Source organism: Glandiceps talaboti, chromosome 2 (genome assembly GCF_964340395.1).
Source record: "Glandiceps talaboti chromosome 2, keGlaTala1.1, whole genome shotgun sequence".
NCBI lineage: Eukaryota > Metazoa > Hemichordata > Enteropneusta > Spengelidae > Glandiceps > Glandiceps talaboti.
The window spans coordinates 30,086,630-30,108,235 of record NC_135550.1 but is presented as its reverse complement, the minus strand read 5'-3'; the positions used below and the strand labels follow the sequence as shown (position 1 = coordinate 30,108,235).

The following is a 21,606-nucleotide window of genomic DNA, read 5'->3' as shown; positions in this document are numbered from 1 at the left end:
CATCGTATGCTATTACATTGTGTGTGTATATATCGGAAGTTCATGTACAAGGCATCATCAAGAACACAATCCTTCTGTTTTCCTTTTATTAAAAAAACACCCCAGACTTTCCATTCTCTCCGAGTGAGATAAGGATAATTTTCAACTTCAGCTATTTGAAAAAGTAGCCAGCACAAAGAGTAATGAATAGACAACGGTTCACAAACACGCGTTTTTAAGACTAAGCCTATGTATATACGATGTGTTTAAATGTAATATTTGTTAGTTTTGCTATTTATTGATATAGACAGATGGATAGAACTAGTGGAAATTGATTTGGTTACATTGGGAATAGATTTTATTACAACACCGAACAAAACTGCTATTAACGTCGTTGATGAGGTGGAGGGGTAGGATAAGGAGGGGAGGGGAGGGAGATTGGAGGAGAGGGGAGGAGAGGGGAGGGATCAAGAGGTTAAGTGGCGGACTTGTCTATTATATTCCAATGTGTTGTATGTTCCAATGTCCACGCAGGTAGGAGACTGTCCATAAAAAAAGATAGAAAAAGAGAACACATGCCCATACGTACGGTGTACGGGCCCTAATACACGCGTAACCTTTTTTTAGATCACACATTGAACAATAATAACTTTTTTAAAAACAGCTTATTTACATTATTTCGACATTCTCAAATACTCAGTACACGTATCAGGGCTAGGACAGCGTGTTGGATATACATGTAATAGCGTCGGTGGAGAGCCAGCTTAATTCTCATAACTAGCGCCCTCAGCGTAGGATTGACAACGACAGTAATTTAAACCAGGGGCGGAGGGGATTTTTGTTTACACAAGGAGGGGCTGTGGAGGGCCACTGGATAAAGGAAGAAAGACCCCTGTCAGGAAACTCAAAAGCGTTTTGAGTAAATTTGCTATTTCTGTTATTCTAAATAGCTTCCTAAAGTGTCTCGATTTTGAAAAAAGCTCCCTACCATGGGAGGGGAACATTCAGTCCCCTACCCCTCCACAGCTGCTGGAATACAGTGTACTTATTATCAATACAATTTGTAAACAGCTTATCAGTAAATTCTGTGCTCTTTTTGTTTACTAAGATGCTAACACTAACTTGAAGTCATCCGAAATTTACCCTAATCTTGCCTTGAACAATTTGACACATAGAAATGTTAATTTTTTCCGTAGAAAGGTGTTTGTTGAATTCTTTACGAACTAATCGGGCAATGTCAATGGATGGCGAAGGTTGAAGGTTTATATAGACCTATACATGGAAAACCTTTGGGGGTTTTATTCTACGGTGTCGATAATACGTATATGCCGTTGTCTGACAAAGACTTCTGTATCTAAATCGGGTTATTTATACATAAAATATAACACGTCCTGAAAATTGGAGTATAAACTGGAAGAAAGGTTTTACCTATCTGTTTGAAAGATTGTACATGTAATAATAGCTGTTGCGAGGATCTTAACCTGACAACATTTCAACAAAGCGTTGGCTTACATGTTTTAAGGTAGCGGGAGGACTATGTGGCTTGCATGTCCATTTTCCGTCATCAGCAAACATAATTAATTGTTTAGTTCTCGTGATTCTAGACGTGAATACATGAATACGCGTACGTACTTGGACGAAGAGGGCCTCTGACATTTAGGGCATATTATGGGGTGGAGGGGCTTCATCTAAAATTCATAGACCCTTGTCTGTGGGGAAATCCAAGGCCAACATAAGAAGGTACAACAGACCAGAATATCAAATGACAAAACAATAAAGTGAATCGAAATGGTTTGATCTTTTAATGGAATAGTTCTGATGAATGAAAAATGTACATTTTTGTGCTTTTTGTGTCAAACCGATTGTCACCGTCAGATTGATTATTTTCAGGAGCAGAAGCCGGTCAGAAAAGAATGGGGTGACTGGTTGACAAAAAAGACAATGTACTGAACATTGTGTTAGATTATATTTTACATCATTTCTTTATTCTAAAAATGTCTCAGTTCAAGACACTCCTAGTACATCTTCTTTAATGAGAAGTGCAGCATTGCGAGCAGCTATAACAGAGCCTTCCATTTGATCCATAATATCATACATTACACCGAGGTTGTACAAGCCTGGTGCTAACACAACCTTCTGATAGGGATTGACCTCCGTAGTATGGGGTGGTAACAGTGGGTGTGCATATTCCCAGTGATGCATGAACTTGACTGTCGGGTTGATGAATATTTCTGGCAATTTGCTGGTAATGTCAGACGCTGCAACCACTGTGTAGTACTTGGTTTCACCAGTGTCTTTTGATAATACATGGTAAATGTAACCATCAGTACGAGTTACAGAGGGTGTACTCATGATGACGTAAGGTTCAGCCCAGTCCTCATCTGCGTTGAAATACTGTGGATTCACCCGGTCTGCAGTGATAACGTACACATAGCCAGGAATCCATTCTCTTCCATGCTGTTCGATTACCGATTCAAAGTTGATGAACTTAATACCTAAAGACAGAGACATGCACAAACATTAACACTATTGCAAATTGTAGTGCATGGAGTTCGAGTTCTTTGGTCAGGTTTCCAAGGAAATTCTTTCTGGATAACCTTCAGACCACTAAGTCGTTGAGGGCGCTCCACAAGCGACGGCAGTACAGTATGGATGCATACATTCATCGCATATACATAAACTTAGCACAACCCAGGATGGTTATAAAAGTATATGTCCTCAGACCTAGATAGTGTGGTCTGAGCTATAAATAACGCTGGATAAATGTCGTCTTCCAACAGTTACTACATATGTGTGGAGTAATGTATATGAATCCATTGCTCACCTGCCTTTTCCATAGGAGCTGCAATGACCACGTAATCAGCGTGTGTTGTTTTCTGGTCACCATCTGATGTGTACGTTATATCAAACCCACGGCTGCATTTAGTTACAGTTTTCACTGTTGAATTCAGGTGGAGTTTAGCTGATGATGCCTCTAGAAGAGCCTCGGGGAGCCTGGAATTCCCTTCTGCAACCTTACCTAAAAAGATGCAGACAAATAGCGTGGACAAAACCTGTCAGAAAAATAGCCAAATGCTTTGTATATACCACACTGTCAAGAAAATTCACTATTTCGACAGCAAGACATTTAACTTTTCTAAACCATAGACAAGGTGGACCCCTCCACTGACACTATCTATCACGTTGTCTAAACCATAGACACTGTGGACCCCTCCACTGACACTGTCTATCACGTTGTCTAAACCATAGACACTATGGACCCCTCCACTGACACTATCTATCACGTTGTCTAAACCATAGACACTATGGACCCCTCCACTGACACTATCTATCACGTTGTCTAAACCATAGACACTGTCGTGGACCCCTCCACTGACACTGTCTATCACGTTGTCTAAACCATAGACACTGTGGACCCCTCCACTGACACTGTCTATCACGTTGTCTAAACCATATACACTGTGGACCCCTCCACTGACACTGTCTATCACGTTGTCTAAACCATAGACACTGTGGACCCCTCCACTGACACTATCTATCACGTTGTCTAAACCATAGACACTGTCGTGGACCCCTCCACTTACACTGTCTATCACGTTGTCTAAACCATAGACACTGTGGACCCCTCCACTGACACTGTCTATCACGTTGTCTAAACCATAGACACTGTGGACCCCTCCACTGACACTGTCTATCACGTTGTCTAAACCATAGACACTGTGGACCCCTCCACTGACACTGTCTATCACGTTGTCTAAACCATAGACACTGTGGACCCCTCCACTGACACTGTCTATCACGTTGTCTAAACCATAGACACTGTGGACCCCTCCACTGACACTATCTATCACGTTGTCTAAACCATAGACACTGTGGACCCCTCCACTGACACTATCTATCACGTTGTCTAAACCACAGACACTGTGGACCCCTCCACTGACACTATCTATCACGTTGTCTAAACCATAGACACTGTGGACCCCTCCACTGACACTATCTATCACGTTGTCTAAACCACAGACACTGTGGACCCCTCCACTGACACTATCTATCACGTTGTCTAAACCACAGACACTGTGGACCCCTCCACTGACACTATCTATCACGTTGTCTAAACCATATACACTGTGGACCCCTCCACTGACACTATCTATCACGTTGTCTAAACCATAGACACTGTGGACCCCTCCACTGACACTATCTATCACGTTGTCTAAACCATAGACACTGTCGTGGACCCCTCCACTGACACTGTCTATCACGTTGTCTAAACCATAGACACTGTGGACCCCTCCACTGACACTATCTATCACGTTGTCTAAACCATATACACTGTGGACCCCTCCACTGACACTATCTATCACGTTGTCTAAACCATAGACACTGTGGACCCCTCCACTGACACTGTCTATCACGTTGTCTAAACCATAGACACTGTGGACCCCTCCACTGACACTATCTATCACGTTGTCTAAACCATATACAAGGTGGACCCCTCCACTGACACTATCTATCACGTTGTCTAAACCATAGACACTGTGGACCCCTCCACTGACACTGTCTATCACGTTGTCTAAACCATATACACTGTGGACCCCTCCACTGACACTGTCTATCACGTTGTCTAAACCATAGACACTGTGGACCCCTCCACTGACACTATCTATCACGTTGTCTAAACCATATACACTGTGGACCCCTCCACTGACACTATCTATCACGTTGTCTAAACCATAGACACTGTGGACCCCTCCACTGACACTGTCTATCACGTTGTCTAAACCATAGACACTGTGGACCCCTCCACTGACACTATCTATCACGTTGTCTAAACCACAGACACTGTGGACCCCTCCACTGACACTATCTATCACGTTGTCTAAACCACAGACACTGTGGACCCCTCCACTTACACTGTCTATCACGTTGTCTAAACCATAGACACTGTGGACCCCTCCACTGACACTATCTATCACGTTGTCTAAACCATAGACACTATGGACCCCTCCACTGACACTGTCTATCACGTTGTCTAAACCATAGACACTGTGGACCCCTCCACTGACACTATCTATCACGTTGTCTAAACCATAGACACTGTCGTGGACCCCTCCACTGACACTGTCTATCACGTTGTCTAAACCATAGACACTGTCGTGGACCCCTCCACTGACACTGTCTATCACGTTGTCTAAACCATAGACACTGTCGTGGACCCCTCCACTGACACTGTCTATCACGTTGTCTAAACCATAGACACTGTCGTGGACCCCTCCACTGACACTGTCTATCACGTTGTCTAAACCATAGACACTGTCGTGGACCCCTCCACTGACACTATCTATCACGTTGTCTAAACCATAGACACTGTCGTGGACCCCTCCACTGACACTATCTATCACGTTGTCTAAACCATAGACACTGTGGACCCCTCCACTGACACTGACTATCACGTTGTCTAAACAATACAAATCTTGACAGTTTCAACGATACTCTAAGGTGATGATGTACTCTTACAATGTATTTTCCTCTAGATCACAGAACATCGTCAGCCAATTACATTGTAAAAAAGACGTGTAAAACTTCACGTAAAAACGACAGTTGTGCTATGTATCAATTGATAAATTATCAATTTAAATGTTGTTTACATCATTAAATTGTCTGCAATGCGAAGCGAGCAGTACATTGAATATACATAACTAGATAAGTAGACATGCAAACGTATACCACAATGTCTTCTAATTCGTTTGAATATCATATGTACACACATACACATGTACGCACGCGCGCACACGTACGTACGCACGCACGCGCACACACGTATGTACACACACACACGCGCACACACACACACACACATACATACATACATACATACATACATACATACATACATACATACATACATACATACATACATACATAGACACAGACAAACACGCACGCACGCACGCGCGCGCAGACACACACACACACATACACACACACACACACACACACCCACACACACACACACACACACACACACACACACACTAATGTACGTACTGGGTACTTACCATTGCCCATTCTGATTGTAAGGGATAACTGCATGGAAAATGTTTGGCTATCCATTCCTTGGAAATGAACCAAATTATGATTAGGTCCCATAGCAAGATGTTGAATTTTCAAATCAATACCAGAATCTGTGAAATGTTGGCGACTTTCTAGGATGGGCAGTTTGAGAACGCCACCGGGTATTAAATATTCTTCCATTGTTGTGAAAGTATTGTTATTCCGTTGATCATAATTCATCTCCATTTTTTTGAAGAAATCCAGCGCTTGAGTGCTCAAAACTTCAACTGATGAACCATGCGCCTTTTGCAGTTCTACTGGGTCAGTTAGCTTGCTTCCATCCCATGTAATAAAGCTAAATGGTGACACAAACTTTGGATCACCAATGTCGCCTTTTTCAGTTGATTCTAACCCCATGTCTTGTACCAGGTCTTTTATGTACCTGTATGTTGATACAATTCGTTCAATATTGTAATTAATCATCAGACAACGACGTCATCACATTTTCCTTTGTAAAACTTGTCATTTATACTGTAACAGAAAGTGAAGACGGATATTCGGACCAGTTATCAAGCTATTCCTCAGCAAAGATTCTGATGTCATGTCAAAGGTTCTGAAGAATGGTGTGACTGATGTGAATTTCTAAAATTGATTATGCCAATGATAACAATGTATAGAATCATAAAATATTTGGAAAGCCACTTGTACTTGTATGACAACGTAGACTGACTCTACAAACCAGAGGTAAACTGAATGCCTTCTCCAAGGACAATATCTGTAGCAAGTTCACTTGAATTCAGTACAATCCTGGCTATATGTATATATCTCTTATTGCAAAAGTTCATCAAATATGCAAATTAGCAACTGACTCGATACCATAATATCTTTGCTCGGTCAATATCTTTAGCAAGTTTCATCAAATTTGACGGACTTTCTTGGAATAGGCCCTAATTGCCAAAGTTCGTTAAATATGCTAATAAGCAATTAATTGACAGCTTTTGATTTCATTAAGAACTTTCATATCTATGTATGATCAATATCTGTAACAAGTTTCATCAAATTTGATAAAGGCATTCTGGATGCATAACCTGATTTACAAAACATTCATTAATTATGCAAATTAGCCCTTAATTAACTTGACACAACTTAACATCTTTTTGTGCTTTTATATATTTGTATGATCCGTAGATGTAGCAAGTTTCATTGAATTTGGTGCAGCCATTCTGCATATATAGCCCCATTTATAAAATTATGCAAATTATCATTAATTATACAAGTCACTCCCACCAAAAACTAATCAGCGCTAAGATACAACCTGACAATAGTAAATTGCAGAACATTTGCTTCAGTACTTTTTGAGATATCAGTGGAAACAACATTTCTGCACAGACACACAGAGGACAAGAAAGACAGACAGACAGACAGACAGACAGACAGACAGACAGACAGACATCGCCACGACATCAGCTCCCATACAGGAGCTAAAAAGGCGAGACTTGTGATTGTTGTCCATTCACACATTCGCTTGTAACATTACAGTTAGTTAAATCGTAAAGGAAATCTAACAACACTATTTCTTGATGGAAAATGAAAATCAATAAATTGTATTCCATAATGTCGTATATGACATATCATTAGTATACCAACACAAGTTAGATGAAATTATTAGCTACCATATATTCCTTAATATATAAGTAACATTACTAATTATATGTTTATGTGATTTGAAACTTGCATTCTTACGATAGTGCCTATTTACAAAAAAATCGTTATTCATGTAAATGAATCATAAATATGCACAGGATTTCTATCAAAATATAATCAGTTCGTGTTACTATCATGGGGAACATGCGTTTTGATACAATCCGATCGGTGCGTCAGCTGTTGAGATATTGTGTCCACAGACGGTTAGACAGGCAAGCACAGTCTAAAGTACGTCAGTCAGTCAGTCAGCCAGCCAGACAGACAGACAGACAGACAGACAGACACACACACACACACACGCGCGCGCGCGCACACACACACACACACACACACACACACACACACACACACACACACACACACACACAGCCAGAACATTAATTATATTCCCTTTCAGGTAGATAAAATAAATATTTCCAATACAACATATATTTACCGTTGATAACCTGTCCATCCATATGCACCAATGGTATACAGGTCATTATCTACAACAACATCATATATACGACCACCTGTGAAGAAGAACACTGAGGCACTGATACTGTTTTATTTTTCATTTATACATAATTATATTGGAAATGATCCCGAGAGTCTCTCCTTTGTAGGAGTTCTGTGTCACCTCGGTTTTCCCATGGCTACATACGACAATGTCCACGCATATTTGTTATTGGTATATTTAAAGCACATTTACCAGAGATAATAAATGAGTGTGCGGGTTACACTGTATTCTGCTGACCCAAATTATTATCATGGCTCTCCCTGTCATTAACTACACGTTTCAACTCTGTGTTTCAAGGTGTGAACAAGATGTATGACGTACCTATACGAGAACTGGCTTCAATAATGACAGATTCACAGTCGCCAACAAACCTGTCCAAGTAGTATGCACATGATGTACCACCAATACCAGCTCCAATAATTGTAATAGTGGGCCGTTGATCCATTAGTTCTGGAGTGGACATTGTTGGTGAAAGGGCAATCTGGTAAATAGTATAAAAAAGGTCCAGTCGTTGGTCCTCTTTAATATGTATTACCGCTACCCGACATGAGAGAGCGCATTGTATAAGGAGAAGGCACGTCTGGATCTTTCTCGCGGTTGAAGGGATGACGAGCCCAATTTAACGTCGAAATAATCCAAACAGTTTAACTGAGGTCAAACAAACGTCACGCAATTGTCCTCTTTGTCTACACTTGGCCAAGATACAACAGCGATATTGCCCTTGGCACAGGTCACAGTACTTCACCGTGCTCATTAATGCATTTTTACATTGTCTAGTCCTGCACACGCTACGTTCAAGAGAGAAAAAGATTGTCGAGAATGACTACACGTATAGTAACTGTAATGGCTGTACCATGTGGAAAAGAACGGAAAACATAACTACTTGAAATAGACACCCGCACATGAAAATTAAAAATAAAAATAAAAATAAAAATAAAAATAAAATCTACCTTCCCGCCTATTCTGACACTGAGCGTTAACGGAACCACGCACTTTTTTTTACCACTTTTATTTTATTTATTTTTTTACAAATGCTGATTGTTTTAAAACCTTCTATGTACATGTATAGTAGATTTTTATCACGATGGTTTAAAGATTTTGTATTGCATTGCATTATACTGATTGATTGTATTGTATTACATTGATTGTATTATATTGTATAATTGCTTTGGTTGCATTGCATTTCATTGCACTGTATCACATCGTATTTCACAGATAATGTTAGTTATCACAATCGTTGTCGACCTTAGAACAGTGTTGGTAAATAAAACAATGTAATTTAAATTTACATACAATTAACATATTAATATTCATGTCAACGTTAACCAGGTGTCAACTTTAGGCATGAATGAACGTCCTCTATATCTGTCGCCTGGTCTGTCATTCATGCACTTTTGATAATTGATGGATAAGCTTACAGCTTTTACACACACCCTGTGCAATAAAGCTATGGTCAGAATTAATGTAGGAAGGTCAAAACCTAACCAAGACTTAAAACGCACGAGCATACGGTATGAGATATGAAATACCAGTATATCTTGTGATGATAGATTCCATGGGTGAACACTGGAAAGAAGAAGAAGAAACATGACTGAATTGGGACTGCCTCTCATGGATAGATTTATTCATTTATCTATCTATCTATCTATCTATCTATCTATCTATCTATCTATCTATCTATCTATCTATCTATCTATCTATCTATCTATCTATCTATGTCTGTCTGTCTGTCTGTCTGTCTGTCTGTCTGTCTGTCTGTCTATCTATCTATCTATCTATCTATCTATCTATCTATCTATTGCATCCCTTTTGTATCAGTGGCTCACTCAGATTGTTAGGAGCAGCACTAACAAAACATTAAAATAAATACACTACTAAAAAGATGAGTAAGAACATATACAGGAACAAACAAACAAAACAAAACAAAACAAAACAAAACAAAGTGAGGTAAGAAGATTGATAAAACGAAAAAAAAAACGCTTCAAATGTTAGCTGTCAGAAACTCTAATGGCTAAACTATTCTATACTAGTTTTAACAAAATCTTCTCCGTTTTCAATTGCTTCAATAAGGTATTGTTTGATAAGTTTATCTATTTGTTTACTTATAAACTCATTGTAATGTTTCGTATTATCTCCTATAAATAAACAGAGTAGTTCTTTCCCTTGTATGAAATGTGAATGCCAATAATCTGACTTATTAGCTTATATCTTTTTTTTAGGTCACACGGGATCTCATATCCCTCATTCACTTCTGTAGTAAGTGACGTGTGTTGCAATATACCTAGTCTGGATCTGGATGCCAACGTGGTCTCTATCTAGTGGAGGCGTAAATGGTAACGATACTGTATATGAAACTAGACTATGTGAGTGGAGGTGTAAATGGTAACGATACTGTATATGAAACTAGACTACAATATGCCTATCGGAGAATAGCCGGGTCACAGGTCACTTACGACGTAGATCAAGAAAAGTTCGTATCAAGACACAGGTCAGATCGACCGGTTCACTGTGTTTTCATTTGTGGGGTTGAGGGTTAGGTCGGAAGATTAGACAGATGTATGGGATACAAGCTGTATGTTGTGACCTCACCAGAAAGTGGTTCATACACATATATCTGAGGTCTATCTAGATTTGCCTATTCTAACAGTTAGGGGTCATTGTTTTTTATCTTTACCTCCTATATCAAAAACGTATTACAGACATAGTGTATATATGAAAGTGTTAAATCATTCTAGCAAAAGTAATTATATGTAAATCCAAAGACACTCTTGCTACCAAATGAGACCTAGGTTTCCTAAACCCACATACATGACACAATAAGGCATATTCATATATTCATATACTTCTAGGGTAAGCAAAAGAAGTCCAGAGTTTTCACTGTTTACCGTATGATGTTGAAACGTGGCTTGTAGAATCTTTGTTCTTCTTTATTATCTGTCAGGTATCAAGTCGTTCTCTTTCTCTGCTCTTTCCTTTCTTGTCGTCGTCGTCGTCGTCGTCGTCGTCGTCGTCGTCGTCTTCTTCTTCTTCTTCTTCTTCCGGTACTCTATGTTAGCAGTTACTGGATTTTTCAGTCTCAGTGTTTCTCGATCAAAATGGCCCAAAGACTGAGAAAAATCACTGCAAATTGTACAAGTAGACATACATACCCGGCCGGACAGTTGTCATATAATATGTTGTATACGTAGACCCACTGATTGAATCACAAAGTTGTATAAGAACGATTGCGCGATGAAAAGGTTCCTCGATCTTGATCGGTACTCAAAATGTCCCCTACGTTATACACGTCTACGTCACAGTTGATTGATTGATCTCGTGCACTTTAGCCTAATGAAAATATAAGGTCACTTAACATGTAGGCCGTGTGTTGGTAGTTTTAGCTAGTTTAATCGCGTCTCTGACAGTACGACGAAAACTGTTCAATGGTTGAATCTGTGACTAACATCACAAACAAATTAGAGACAGTAATAATAGTACAATCTAAATATATGACAGAGTATTATACTATTAACACAATCATAATCTAGCTGCTACATTACGTACATAGTTGTGCCTCCTTTTGGATACTGCACCAAAGGTACGTGCACATCGAGGGCGTTTACGAGAGAGGTATTGTCATTGGATCAGGATCTGGATAGTAATTGGCACCGTCTCATTAGGAGTATCACGCCAATAATATATTATAATCCCCAGATTTTGTTCGGCAAACTTCCAGGCGCAGGTCTAAGGTCTTGTTTAATAAAAGACTAACTTAAGTGGAATACTTGCAATACAAATCCTAGTATTACCCAATGGCTTTGTAGACAACCTGATTTTATTCTGACACTGTACGAACGGTATTTAAGTTCACCAAGTTGCAATAGGTACATAGCCTATTATAGGCAATAATTGTAGGTTGGTAGGGATTTCAGAATGGTTTTTGGATTATTAACAGTTAGTTATCTGTGATATCATACATCAGTATCAAAAATGTTTTAAAAGTCCAATATATCACTTTGTGATGTTTTGAAAGACCATTGACCCCAAATAACACCAAGCAAATGATCTTTTCTGGTAATTAACGTAGTGAGTAGATATTTGAATGAACTCTCCTTAATCAAACAATGAGTGGATATCTATGATGAATATGAATACCATTCAGTAAAACTTGAATTGAGTCATGAAACCAATAATATACGAGCAATACAGTATGTCACCTTTGTGCCAAATTTGAATGAAATTGGATATAACATATCAGATGACCAAATACAGTATGTCACCTTTGTGCCAAATTTGAATGAAATTGGATATAACATATCAGATCACCAAATACAGTATGTAACCTTTGTTCCAAGTGTGAATGAAATTAGATAGAACATATCAGATGGCCAAATACATATGCAGACATGCATGGGCAGGTGGAACCATTCAAGGGTAGAGATGTCGCTGTTGCAGTTTTGAAATGGGTAATGGAAATAAAAATAATAGCAATCTTGATAAAATTGAAGAAATAAATAATATGTAGACTTCGTTTTTTCTTGACTTTATTTTTCAGGATATCACTGGGGTTCAGCTTTGATGATACTTGTTAATATAAAACCCTGACAATACACACATTGAAATGAATACTCAGAGATACATGTGTACAATGTAGTTGGATCTGAGCATAAATTACTTCAAATAATTGTTAAAAGATTGCAGTGACTGCATCAATTCATGGTTTAAAACACTTTTTTCCTGGACTGTCTATATACATGTATGTATACGTACTGTTAGCTACACTTGTATACCTAACACCTCTGCAGTTCAGCATTAATGATAAAATGGATATCATTTTAATATAAAATTCTGAAAAATACAAATGATTAATATATACATTGTGCTCTCAGTTGATAAAATTATAATTAGTCCTGAGGGTAAATCACTAATAACAACTGTCCAAATATTGCAGTAACTCTATCAACTGTTTCATGCTTTAAAACACTCTTGTCCTTCATCCATGAGTGAGGACTAAACTCTGTATGCAATGTTTATAGTAGTACTGTTTGTTAGACTTGTATCCTGGATACCAAGTAGTCTATCAACGGAGATTATTTATTCAATTACTCTACAAATCCTTTAAGTGTGTAGTAATGGGTCATAATTAACAAGGATCATAACTATAATATATTACATGATGCCAAATGTAAAAATAGCGCCAATGGCTTTGTAGCACAACTGTACAGTTTAAAGAAAATGTTTATCCACATTTTGATCTATGCTAGGTATAGGTGTACATGTTCATTTGCTGAATGGTTATCCAAATGCCTGTCCAGCCCTGTTATCTTTGCAATACACATGATCATTTGGCTGTTGCTATGGGCATGGTCTTCTTTTTAGACATATTTGCATATATTTTGTTAATGTTTGTTCACTTGTGTATGAATCCCAGTTATTATATTTGCGATGTACACCATCATTTGGTTGATACTATGGGCTTGGTCTCATTGCTAGGCATATTTGCATACATTTTTTGATTGTCTACTCACTTGCCGACCAGGTGATGCTGTTCTCTTACCAAAATATAGTGGCATTTGAATGTTGCTATGGCCATTTGTGTCAAACAATTTTAAACATCTGCAGAATAGCACGTCAAGAAACATCTCACTAAATTTCAGCCCCATCGACTAAGTACTTTTAAAGAAATAAGTTTTTGACCAAAATTAATATTTTTACACCTAATTTACATATCACTGATGAGATCATTACATGCTTACTACTTCTTCATCAACACATCCCCAAATGCATCCCATTAAATATCAGCCCAATTTGCTCAGTAGTTTTGGAATGAAAGATTTTTGACAAAAAAGACACATTTTTAGCCCTAATTTGCATATTACACATGGAATTATCATGTCATGAACAAAATCTTAATCTACACACCCCTAAGAATGTTCCCACCAAATTTCAGAGCAATAAACAGTTAGGATTTTGAGACTCACTTAGACAGCAAAATTAGAATGTATAAACTCCAAGTATATTAGTTACATACACAATAGGGTGGGTTACAGCATGGTGCTATATTGATACTACATGATTCAACAGACTGCTTTGTTACTTTGAAATTGGCTCTATGATCAGATACAGCTGCCATTACTGCATCAATAACTCCTTCATGTTGGTGTGGTGACAGAGGAAACCTTTCCCCAGGATCTTTCTCCACATTATACACTAAGGGTGGATTTTGTATGGTTACACAGTCATCGTAACAATAAAAACAATGGAAGAAATTTTCAGTTGGAAATCCACCATCCATGCAAGAAATATTTCGCAAATATTCATCTGATGGAATGGCATGAGTAAGGAAATGTACTTTATATGGTCCAAATCTAACAGCCGACAATCTATCATCACAGTAGAAGAAGAGAATCTCATGAGGTGAAGGACCATTATTGAGGAGAACAGATTTGATATTTTTGCCATCAAGTATCCTGTCTTTTGGTGGTATTCCTCCTGCTAAATCAATGGCTGTAGGAAATACATCCATGGTACTAAGAATTTCATGGTTGACTTGACCAGGTGCAATCATATCTGGCCACCAAGCAATAGCAGGTACCCGTATTCCACCCTCCCAGGTGGATGCTTTCATTCCTACAGAAGAATAAGACAATTTAGATTCAATTTTTTTATCAGGTAAATATGTCAAAATGATTATCTTATCATGTTTCTTGTAGGAAAATGACTAACTTTTTACAATTAGTCAATGATTTCTGATGAAGGAACATAATTTTTATGCATATACTGTTGAATATTGATCAATAATGCAACAGCAGCAATCAGGGTTTTGGCTTGCCAAGATAGACACAAACTAAAACTATTGTTGTGACATGTTGATATATTTTATTGTATGGATGCTAGTTTTATTACACTTTTAGTAGGGTGACATTTCTGACAGCTAGCTTTTCTTAAGTTGCAACATATTATCTTGACTACAGGGTGATTATATCCCCACAACAGAGGCACTGCTATGGCACCTATGTGTGTAATCTACCACATTGAACAAATATCTGAGTTTTAGTTCGAGTCAATCTTATTGTGCCAAACACCTAGATTACCGCTGTCATATGTTATCAGAATATGTTGTACTTTGACACCATGTTTGTTGATATTCTTAATAAGCCCATTCTTACAAATCTTGATGGTACATCTTCGACAACTCAATATATCCATGCCCGTCAGCCAGTACTGAGTTTAAGAAATCTATGGGACATCAAGTATACTATACAGCTTATCATGTGTCAAGTTCAAGTTATAGCATGGGTAGATACAGTCACCAAAATAGTGATATTTACCTTTAAGCATTCCAGGAGAGCCTCCTTCTTCACAAAGTTCAACATGGGGTCCATTGTCAGATATGAAGAATACCAATGTGTTTCTTGATATACCTTCTGATTTTACTGTTTGTAAAATTTCGTCCACAGCCCATGCAAGTTCATTGACACTATCACCATACAGACCTTGGTGCAAAAAGATGAAAATTATTATCTCAGTATTTCTTTGGGTTGGATGTTTCTAAGAGTATTTAAATTGAGAATTATTCAACAAAAGAGGACATTAATGCATCATTAATATGCAATTTAGGCCTAAAAATATAAATTTTGGTTAAAAAAACTCAGGCTGAAAATGTTTAGGAATGTTTCTCAAGGTGTCTACCTGAAAATGTAATTCAAAATATATTGAAGTAGCTATTCTAAGCAACCATGGTCACACCCCTAGCAACAATCACGTGTAGTTAAGTGAATTATAAACAACCAAAATATCTATGACCATGCTCATAGTAACAGCCAAATGATTTCATTACTAGGGTAGCAAGGCTGATGGATAGTTAAGCAACTGAGTATATTCAAGTTAAAGCACAATGGTCATAGCAACCATGGTTATATCCATAGAAATAACTACATTCAAAAAGTAAACACACAAATGTTCATAGCAACTATGTTTATATCCATAGAAATAATTGTATTAAAAAAGTAAATACAAATGTTCATAGCAACCATGGTTATATCCATTGAAATAACTGCATTCAAAAAATAAACACACAAATGTTCATAGCAACCATGGTTATATTTATTGAAATAACTACATTCAAAAAATAAACACACAAATGTTCATAGCAACAAGTAGATCACACCCATGGCAACAACTGAACAACAATCATAACAAGAAAACCCTCCATCACCTTGAATCCTTGCATAAACTTATGCTACAATGTCATTGCCACTATTTCTAAATACAATATACATCATTTACCTCTCCTTGATGAGCCTCTACGACTAGCAGCAGTCACAAGATTGACATGGAGCAGTGAAAATGCCAAGTAAAGAAAGAATGGCTTCTCTTTGTTATTATAAATGAAAGCCTTTGAGTCCTGCACAAATGTCTCTGTCAAGTTGTCAAGCTTTGTGGGTTGCTGTATTATGGTTGTGTTGTAATACAAGAAACATTTTTTTCTCACTGCTGATGTTTGGTGCTGAAAGACAACACAAATATAGTATAATATTGTTTATTCTGAATCAATGTCTACTTCGACTTGACTTTCCACTACCTGTCTGGTCATAAAATACCATTTGCTTTATAGGTAAAGGTTGATAGAATGTTTCTCCTCGTTTGACTTTGGGATGATATGTAGTGCACTGTTGTGACCTAAACGTTGGTGCAATCTTGACTATCTTTGTATGCTGGTATGTACCAGAGATTACCTGCACCATACATGTGCATACCACTATAACTAGTGGTATTTGCACTGGAGTGCAATACCAAAAACATTGTATCATATCGGCATGCAAATGATATGCAAATGAGGGCACAAATGTTCCTTGCATATGAAATCATTTACTCACACAGTATGATTTTTATTGAAATTTGCTGAATAAAAATATGTATAACAGTACTCCATACCATATTAGTGCCAGTGTGGGTACTTGGGTATTTGCACACATATTTGCAGTGACGTTTTCTAAAGTACGATGGCAGAGAATGCTGGAAGCACTCATGAAAATACCCTGAGGAAGTCACAATTGCACTCGCGCATCATGAGGTTTTGTCATATTATTTTCACTTTTGAATAAAAATTGAGATATTTACCCCAATAATAGCTTTTTTGTTAAATGACATCACAGTGACTACTTTGTGTGATATATTAAACTGTGGTAAAACAGTTATCATGAAAACAATTACCAGTGTATGAGTTATCACATAAATCATCATATAAAGCTGGCCATACAGTACAATTCTTACCCTTTGAGCATCACACTCCCACACATTTGTATAGGGTAAAATGGTTGCAACATAGTCAAATCCATGGTGAGTGGGGAGATGGTAGCCATCTTGGAAATGATAACCATTTGTACCTGAATATAAACAGATATCAAACAAACAAACATTCAAATAATTTGCACATTAAGTAAATGCAATTAAACATTTTCATTTATTACTGGTAACGCCCGTGACAGAATGTTAAAGGTGCTATTTTGTCATATTACAATTTTTAATTTTTGATGATAATTTATGGTTTAATTTGGAGACTCAGAACAGTTTATCGATACAAAAATGCTGTCAATGGTACTGAAACACATATGCATTTGATAATGTAGTAAAGTACAAGAATATTTAAGTTATAAAGAAGGCAATTGAGATTTATAAAATCAGACAAAAAAGATCTCCAAAAGCTATCAATATTATCTTGAAAGGCATTTAATCTACTTTATAGTTGGTTTAAACTGACTTGATTTATAACTTGTGTACATGTGTCATGTCTGTCTCCAAATGAAATGTAACTTTAAAAACAATCAAATTCCATGTCATAATTGTTGCGGCAATTGAGTCCAGGATTGGAAAAGTAACATGACAGAATGTGTGTACATTATAACCATCACTTTCAAAGAGTGACGGCTAGTGTGTCTGCGTAAACATGTCATTTTGAATCCTTAATTTATCAAAGCTATCAAGTTTAACACAGAATGCATTGTTACAAGACCCATGTCATAGCAGATATGACCTATGTTTGACTGTTATCTATGAGTGAACAATGTCCTAAATCATTGATTTAAACATTTTGTCCATGGAACTTTAACATATAAAAACATCAATGGTTATGTAATTTCTCAAACACAATGGTAATGACTTACATATATAAAGCATGCAAGGATAAAAACTAGCTTTGATTTAAAACATGTTTCAACCATGCAATATATAAATTGTATGGTGCCAGTTTTATGACATTTACAAATGTGACATTAATGTGAGACCAAACATTTGACCTTAAACGGTTAACATTAAATCTAACCTTAGAAATGGCAGGCAACTGTGTCTGGGGTCAAACATATTATGCAAGTGTAATGGGACATTTTTGCAGACTTCGAAGAGTTTTTGAAAAGTGTCATTTGTGTTGACTAAAATACTTTGCAGACTGTGATTTATGAGAAGTTATTATTTACAAGTCCAGACTTGTATTCCTATTTCGTATGTACTCATGCAAAACTCATGTCCCATTGTACTTATTAATAAATTTATTACAATTATTACTTTAGCAAACGAATGAAATTTGTATTTTGTTATTTAATTTTTACAATTATTTTACTTATTTTTTTAAATTCATATTTAAAATACCTGAATTATTGAATTTCAATACGCAGTTTATACAATTTTATTTCAAATTTTCTTTTAACATATTTGTGCTAGCAATATTTTACATCCAGTTAATCAATCAATCTTTACTGTATAACACTATGCCTTAACAAGCATAAAATGATAACATACAGAAATTGTGCAATGGGTTACTTTGTTTAGTTTACTACAAACTCAACCTCCAGTTTGAAGTATAAAGTCATGTGAGGATGCAATAACGCCATCATGTTATATCAATGCTCCAATAACATAAACTAACACTGGTGGTAAGAGCGGAATGCTGTGCTAGAGCATCCATTCCGGACATCCATTTGACCATACGATGGAGATGATTATGGCACATATAGAGGGATGAGACTATATCTATTTCAAAATAGTATAGTATTTCTCATTTCCTTAAAACTAATACCCCTCCAAAAAACATGTGTTGGTGTTTAGGGCAGTATGGCCAAATTGCAAAAAAAATTGTACGATGAGTTTTTTTGAGTAGTTAATTTGGATGACAATAATTCATAAAATAAGTCTGCAATGACAGTGATCGATTTACTTTGCCTAAAACATTTCATGTCACTCGTATTTTTGTCCTTTGTTTCTCTATACAACATTCAGCTATTCAAAAAATCTTTATACAGTGTACATGCAGCAAGTATTAAGCCATATAATGCCCAATCACATCGTATTTTATTTGGCAAAGCTAAAATGACTTTTGAGAGGAGGTACACACTCACCGAGATGCCATTTACCCACCATACCAGTAGTATACCCTAAATCTTTCAAGGCTTCAGCTACTGTGATTTCTTCTCGAGGTAAACCGCCATTTCCATAGGTAACGTACACTCTCCATCTGTCTGTACCCAAAACTCCACTTCTATAAGGTAATCTTCCTGGAGAATAAAACTCACAGAATTAGTAACCCCAATTTGATGCTGTCAGTGAATTATATTCCAAGTATTCAAATTGTGACAAATTTCTAATATTTCTCAACTTTTTGTATTATCAATCCCCAACATTTGATTACAAATATTAAACATTATCTAAAATTATCAACAATAATTCTAGTCTTATAGCATTGCATGTGTTAGTGATTTAGGTTGCCACTATACGATGTGCAAGTTGGAAAAATTAGATTTAATATTATTATTTTTGAAAAGCATATGATTGTGTTCATCTTTCATGTGTAAACTTTAAACAATGTCAGGATTTCATATCCAAAGTGTGCTCTATGTGAAGCAGTACATCCTTCAATATACTATTTTATTGCAGACACTTGTTATTAACATTTGACACAATACCATGACATAGATCCCTAAATTGAGGTTTCATAAATCTACATTTATTCCCATTTTGGTTATCAAATTTATCTATCTGTTCTACACTTATAAAATACACTATATTTTTACCTTGTCAGAATGCAAACTGCCATCTCTGAACTGTAATATTTTTACATTCAATTGTATAACTTAGTGCATTTCAAGATTCAAAGATGGTACATGAGAAACTGTTTCTGTATTGTTGAGAAAGATGAAATCACCTGTCTAATCACAAACAAGTAAGTTCTTCCTTGTCTGCAGTCTAATGAAATTGAGCTGTACACATAATCTTATTTGGCATAAAAACAAACATTTTCAGTGAACAATTTGAAATTTTGGGTAATCCAAAACATGAGTACAAATTTACTAAGCAGGTAGCAAGACCAGTTCAACTACCCATAATATACCATATCAGACAATACAAAGGACCTTCTCTCTTTTGTCAATGGTTATACTGAAACTAGTGGGTCAGATTTCAACTTGTCAGCCATGAATATAAAACTTGCCTGTAAGAAGAGCAGCTCTACTTGGTGTACACAGTGAACTTGCACTATACCAGTGTGTAAAACGAATTCCTTCCACTGCCATCTCATCAATAGCACCAAATTCCTGACTTGGGTGGCCATAACTGGATAAATCACCATACCCCATATCATCAGCAAACAATACAATGATATTGGGTTTGTCTAGGGGTTGACGTGTGGATACACCAGACAGAGTTACGACACTTAAAATCCACAGCAAGTACATGTACTGCATATCTACTGTTTACAAAGTTATCTTTGCCAACAAATTTGTCAAAGGTATTACAGAATATCCTCCTGAAATGAAAATAAAGTAAAATATCAAGCAAAACTTCACAATCAATTTTATAACACCCTAGGAAACAATAACTTACTTTATGAAATAAGTATGAATGTCATGATTTTACACTTCAATAAAACTCCACTGTTGTGTTCTAAAACTAGGTATCTATTTACACCCAGTAAAATACTCATGGATCTTACCAAGCTGCTGTGATATGGCCAGGTTCGTTGTCAGTCGTCCACTCGGAGGTAGGAAACTTCCCAACAGCTGTAAAGTCTCTGGATAAGATGTCTCCAAAGATGGCTTGGTGTCTTCAGAGTCTTCAAATGTCCCAAAACAAATTCTAGGACCAGTTCCAAAGATGTACAACCTGACTAACGAGGTATACCTTTCCGTACCTGTTTTCTGACCACTGTATATCTTTTTACTTGTTTTTTTTAGTAGTGTATGTAATGTAATTTTTTGTTTCTGCTGCTCTTAACAATCTTAGTGAGTCCCTGATACAAAAGGGATGCAATAAATAAATAAATAAATAAATAAATAAATAAATAAATAAATAAATAAATAAATAAATAATCAACTTGGAACTTACTTAAAGACATTAAATTT

The 21,606-nt window shown here is 36.8% G+C and overlaps 2 protein-coding genes across 7 annotated transcripts; both read right to left on the bottom strand.

Moving 5' to 3' along the window:
* Positions 1-1,801: 1,801 nt before the first annotated feature.
* On the bottom strand, positions 1,802-11,509 carry LOC144453378 (prenylcysteine oxidase 1-like). 6 transcript variants are annotated; one of them, XM_078144658.1, is made up of 7 exons: positions 11,386-11,509; positions 9,766-9,802; positions 8,558-8,717; positions 8,174-8,249; positions 6,039-6,475; positions 2,804-2,998; positions 1,802-2,474 (listed from the first exon to the last, which is right to left on the bottom strand). In XM_078144658.1, the coding sequence occupies exons 3-7, from the start codon at positions 8,697-8,699 to the stop codon at positions 1,984-1,986; spliced, it is 1,341 nt and encodes a 446-aa protein (XP_078000784.1). In that variant the 5' UTR covers positions 8,700-8,717; positions 9,766-9,802; positions 11,386-11,509; the 3' UTR covers positions 1,802-1,983. The 6 variants fall into 6 exon arrangements, with proteins under 6 accessions (XP_078000784.1, XP_078000780.1, XP_078000783.1 ...); XM_078144654.1 differs by having other exon boundaries at positions 8,558-9,024; positions 11,122-11,507; XM_078144657.1 differs by having other exon boundaries at positions 11,122-11,507.
* Positions 11,510-14,234: 2,725 nt separating this feature from the next.
* Positions 14,235-20,949, bottom strand: LOC144446515 (arylsulfatase-like). Its single transcript, XM_078136296.1, has 6 exons — positions 20,697-20,949; positions 19,609-19,764; positions 17,492-17,604; positions 16,505-16,724; positions 15,547-15,711; positions 14,235-14,845 (listed from the first exon to the last, which is right to left on the bottom strand). Exons 1-6 carry the CDS (start codon positions 20,947-20,949, stop codon positions 14,235-14,237), a joined length of 1,518 nt encoding a protein of 505 aa, XP_077992422.1.
* Positions 20,950-21,606: the final 657 nt, after the last annotated feature.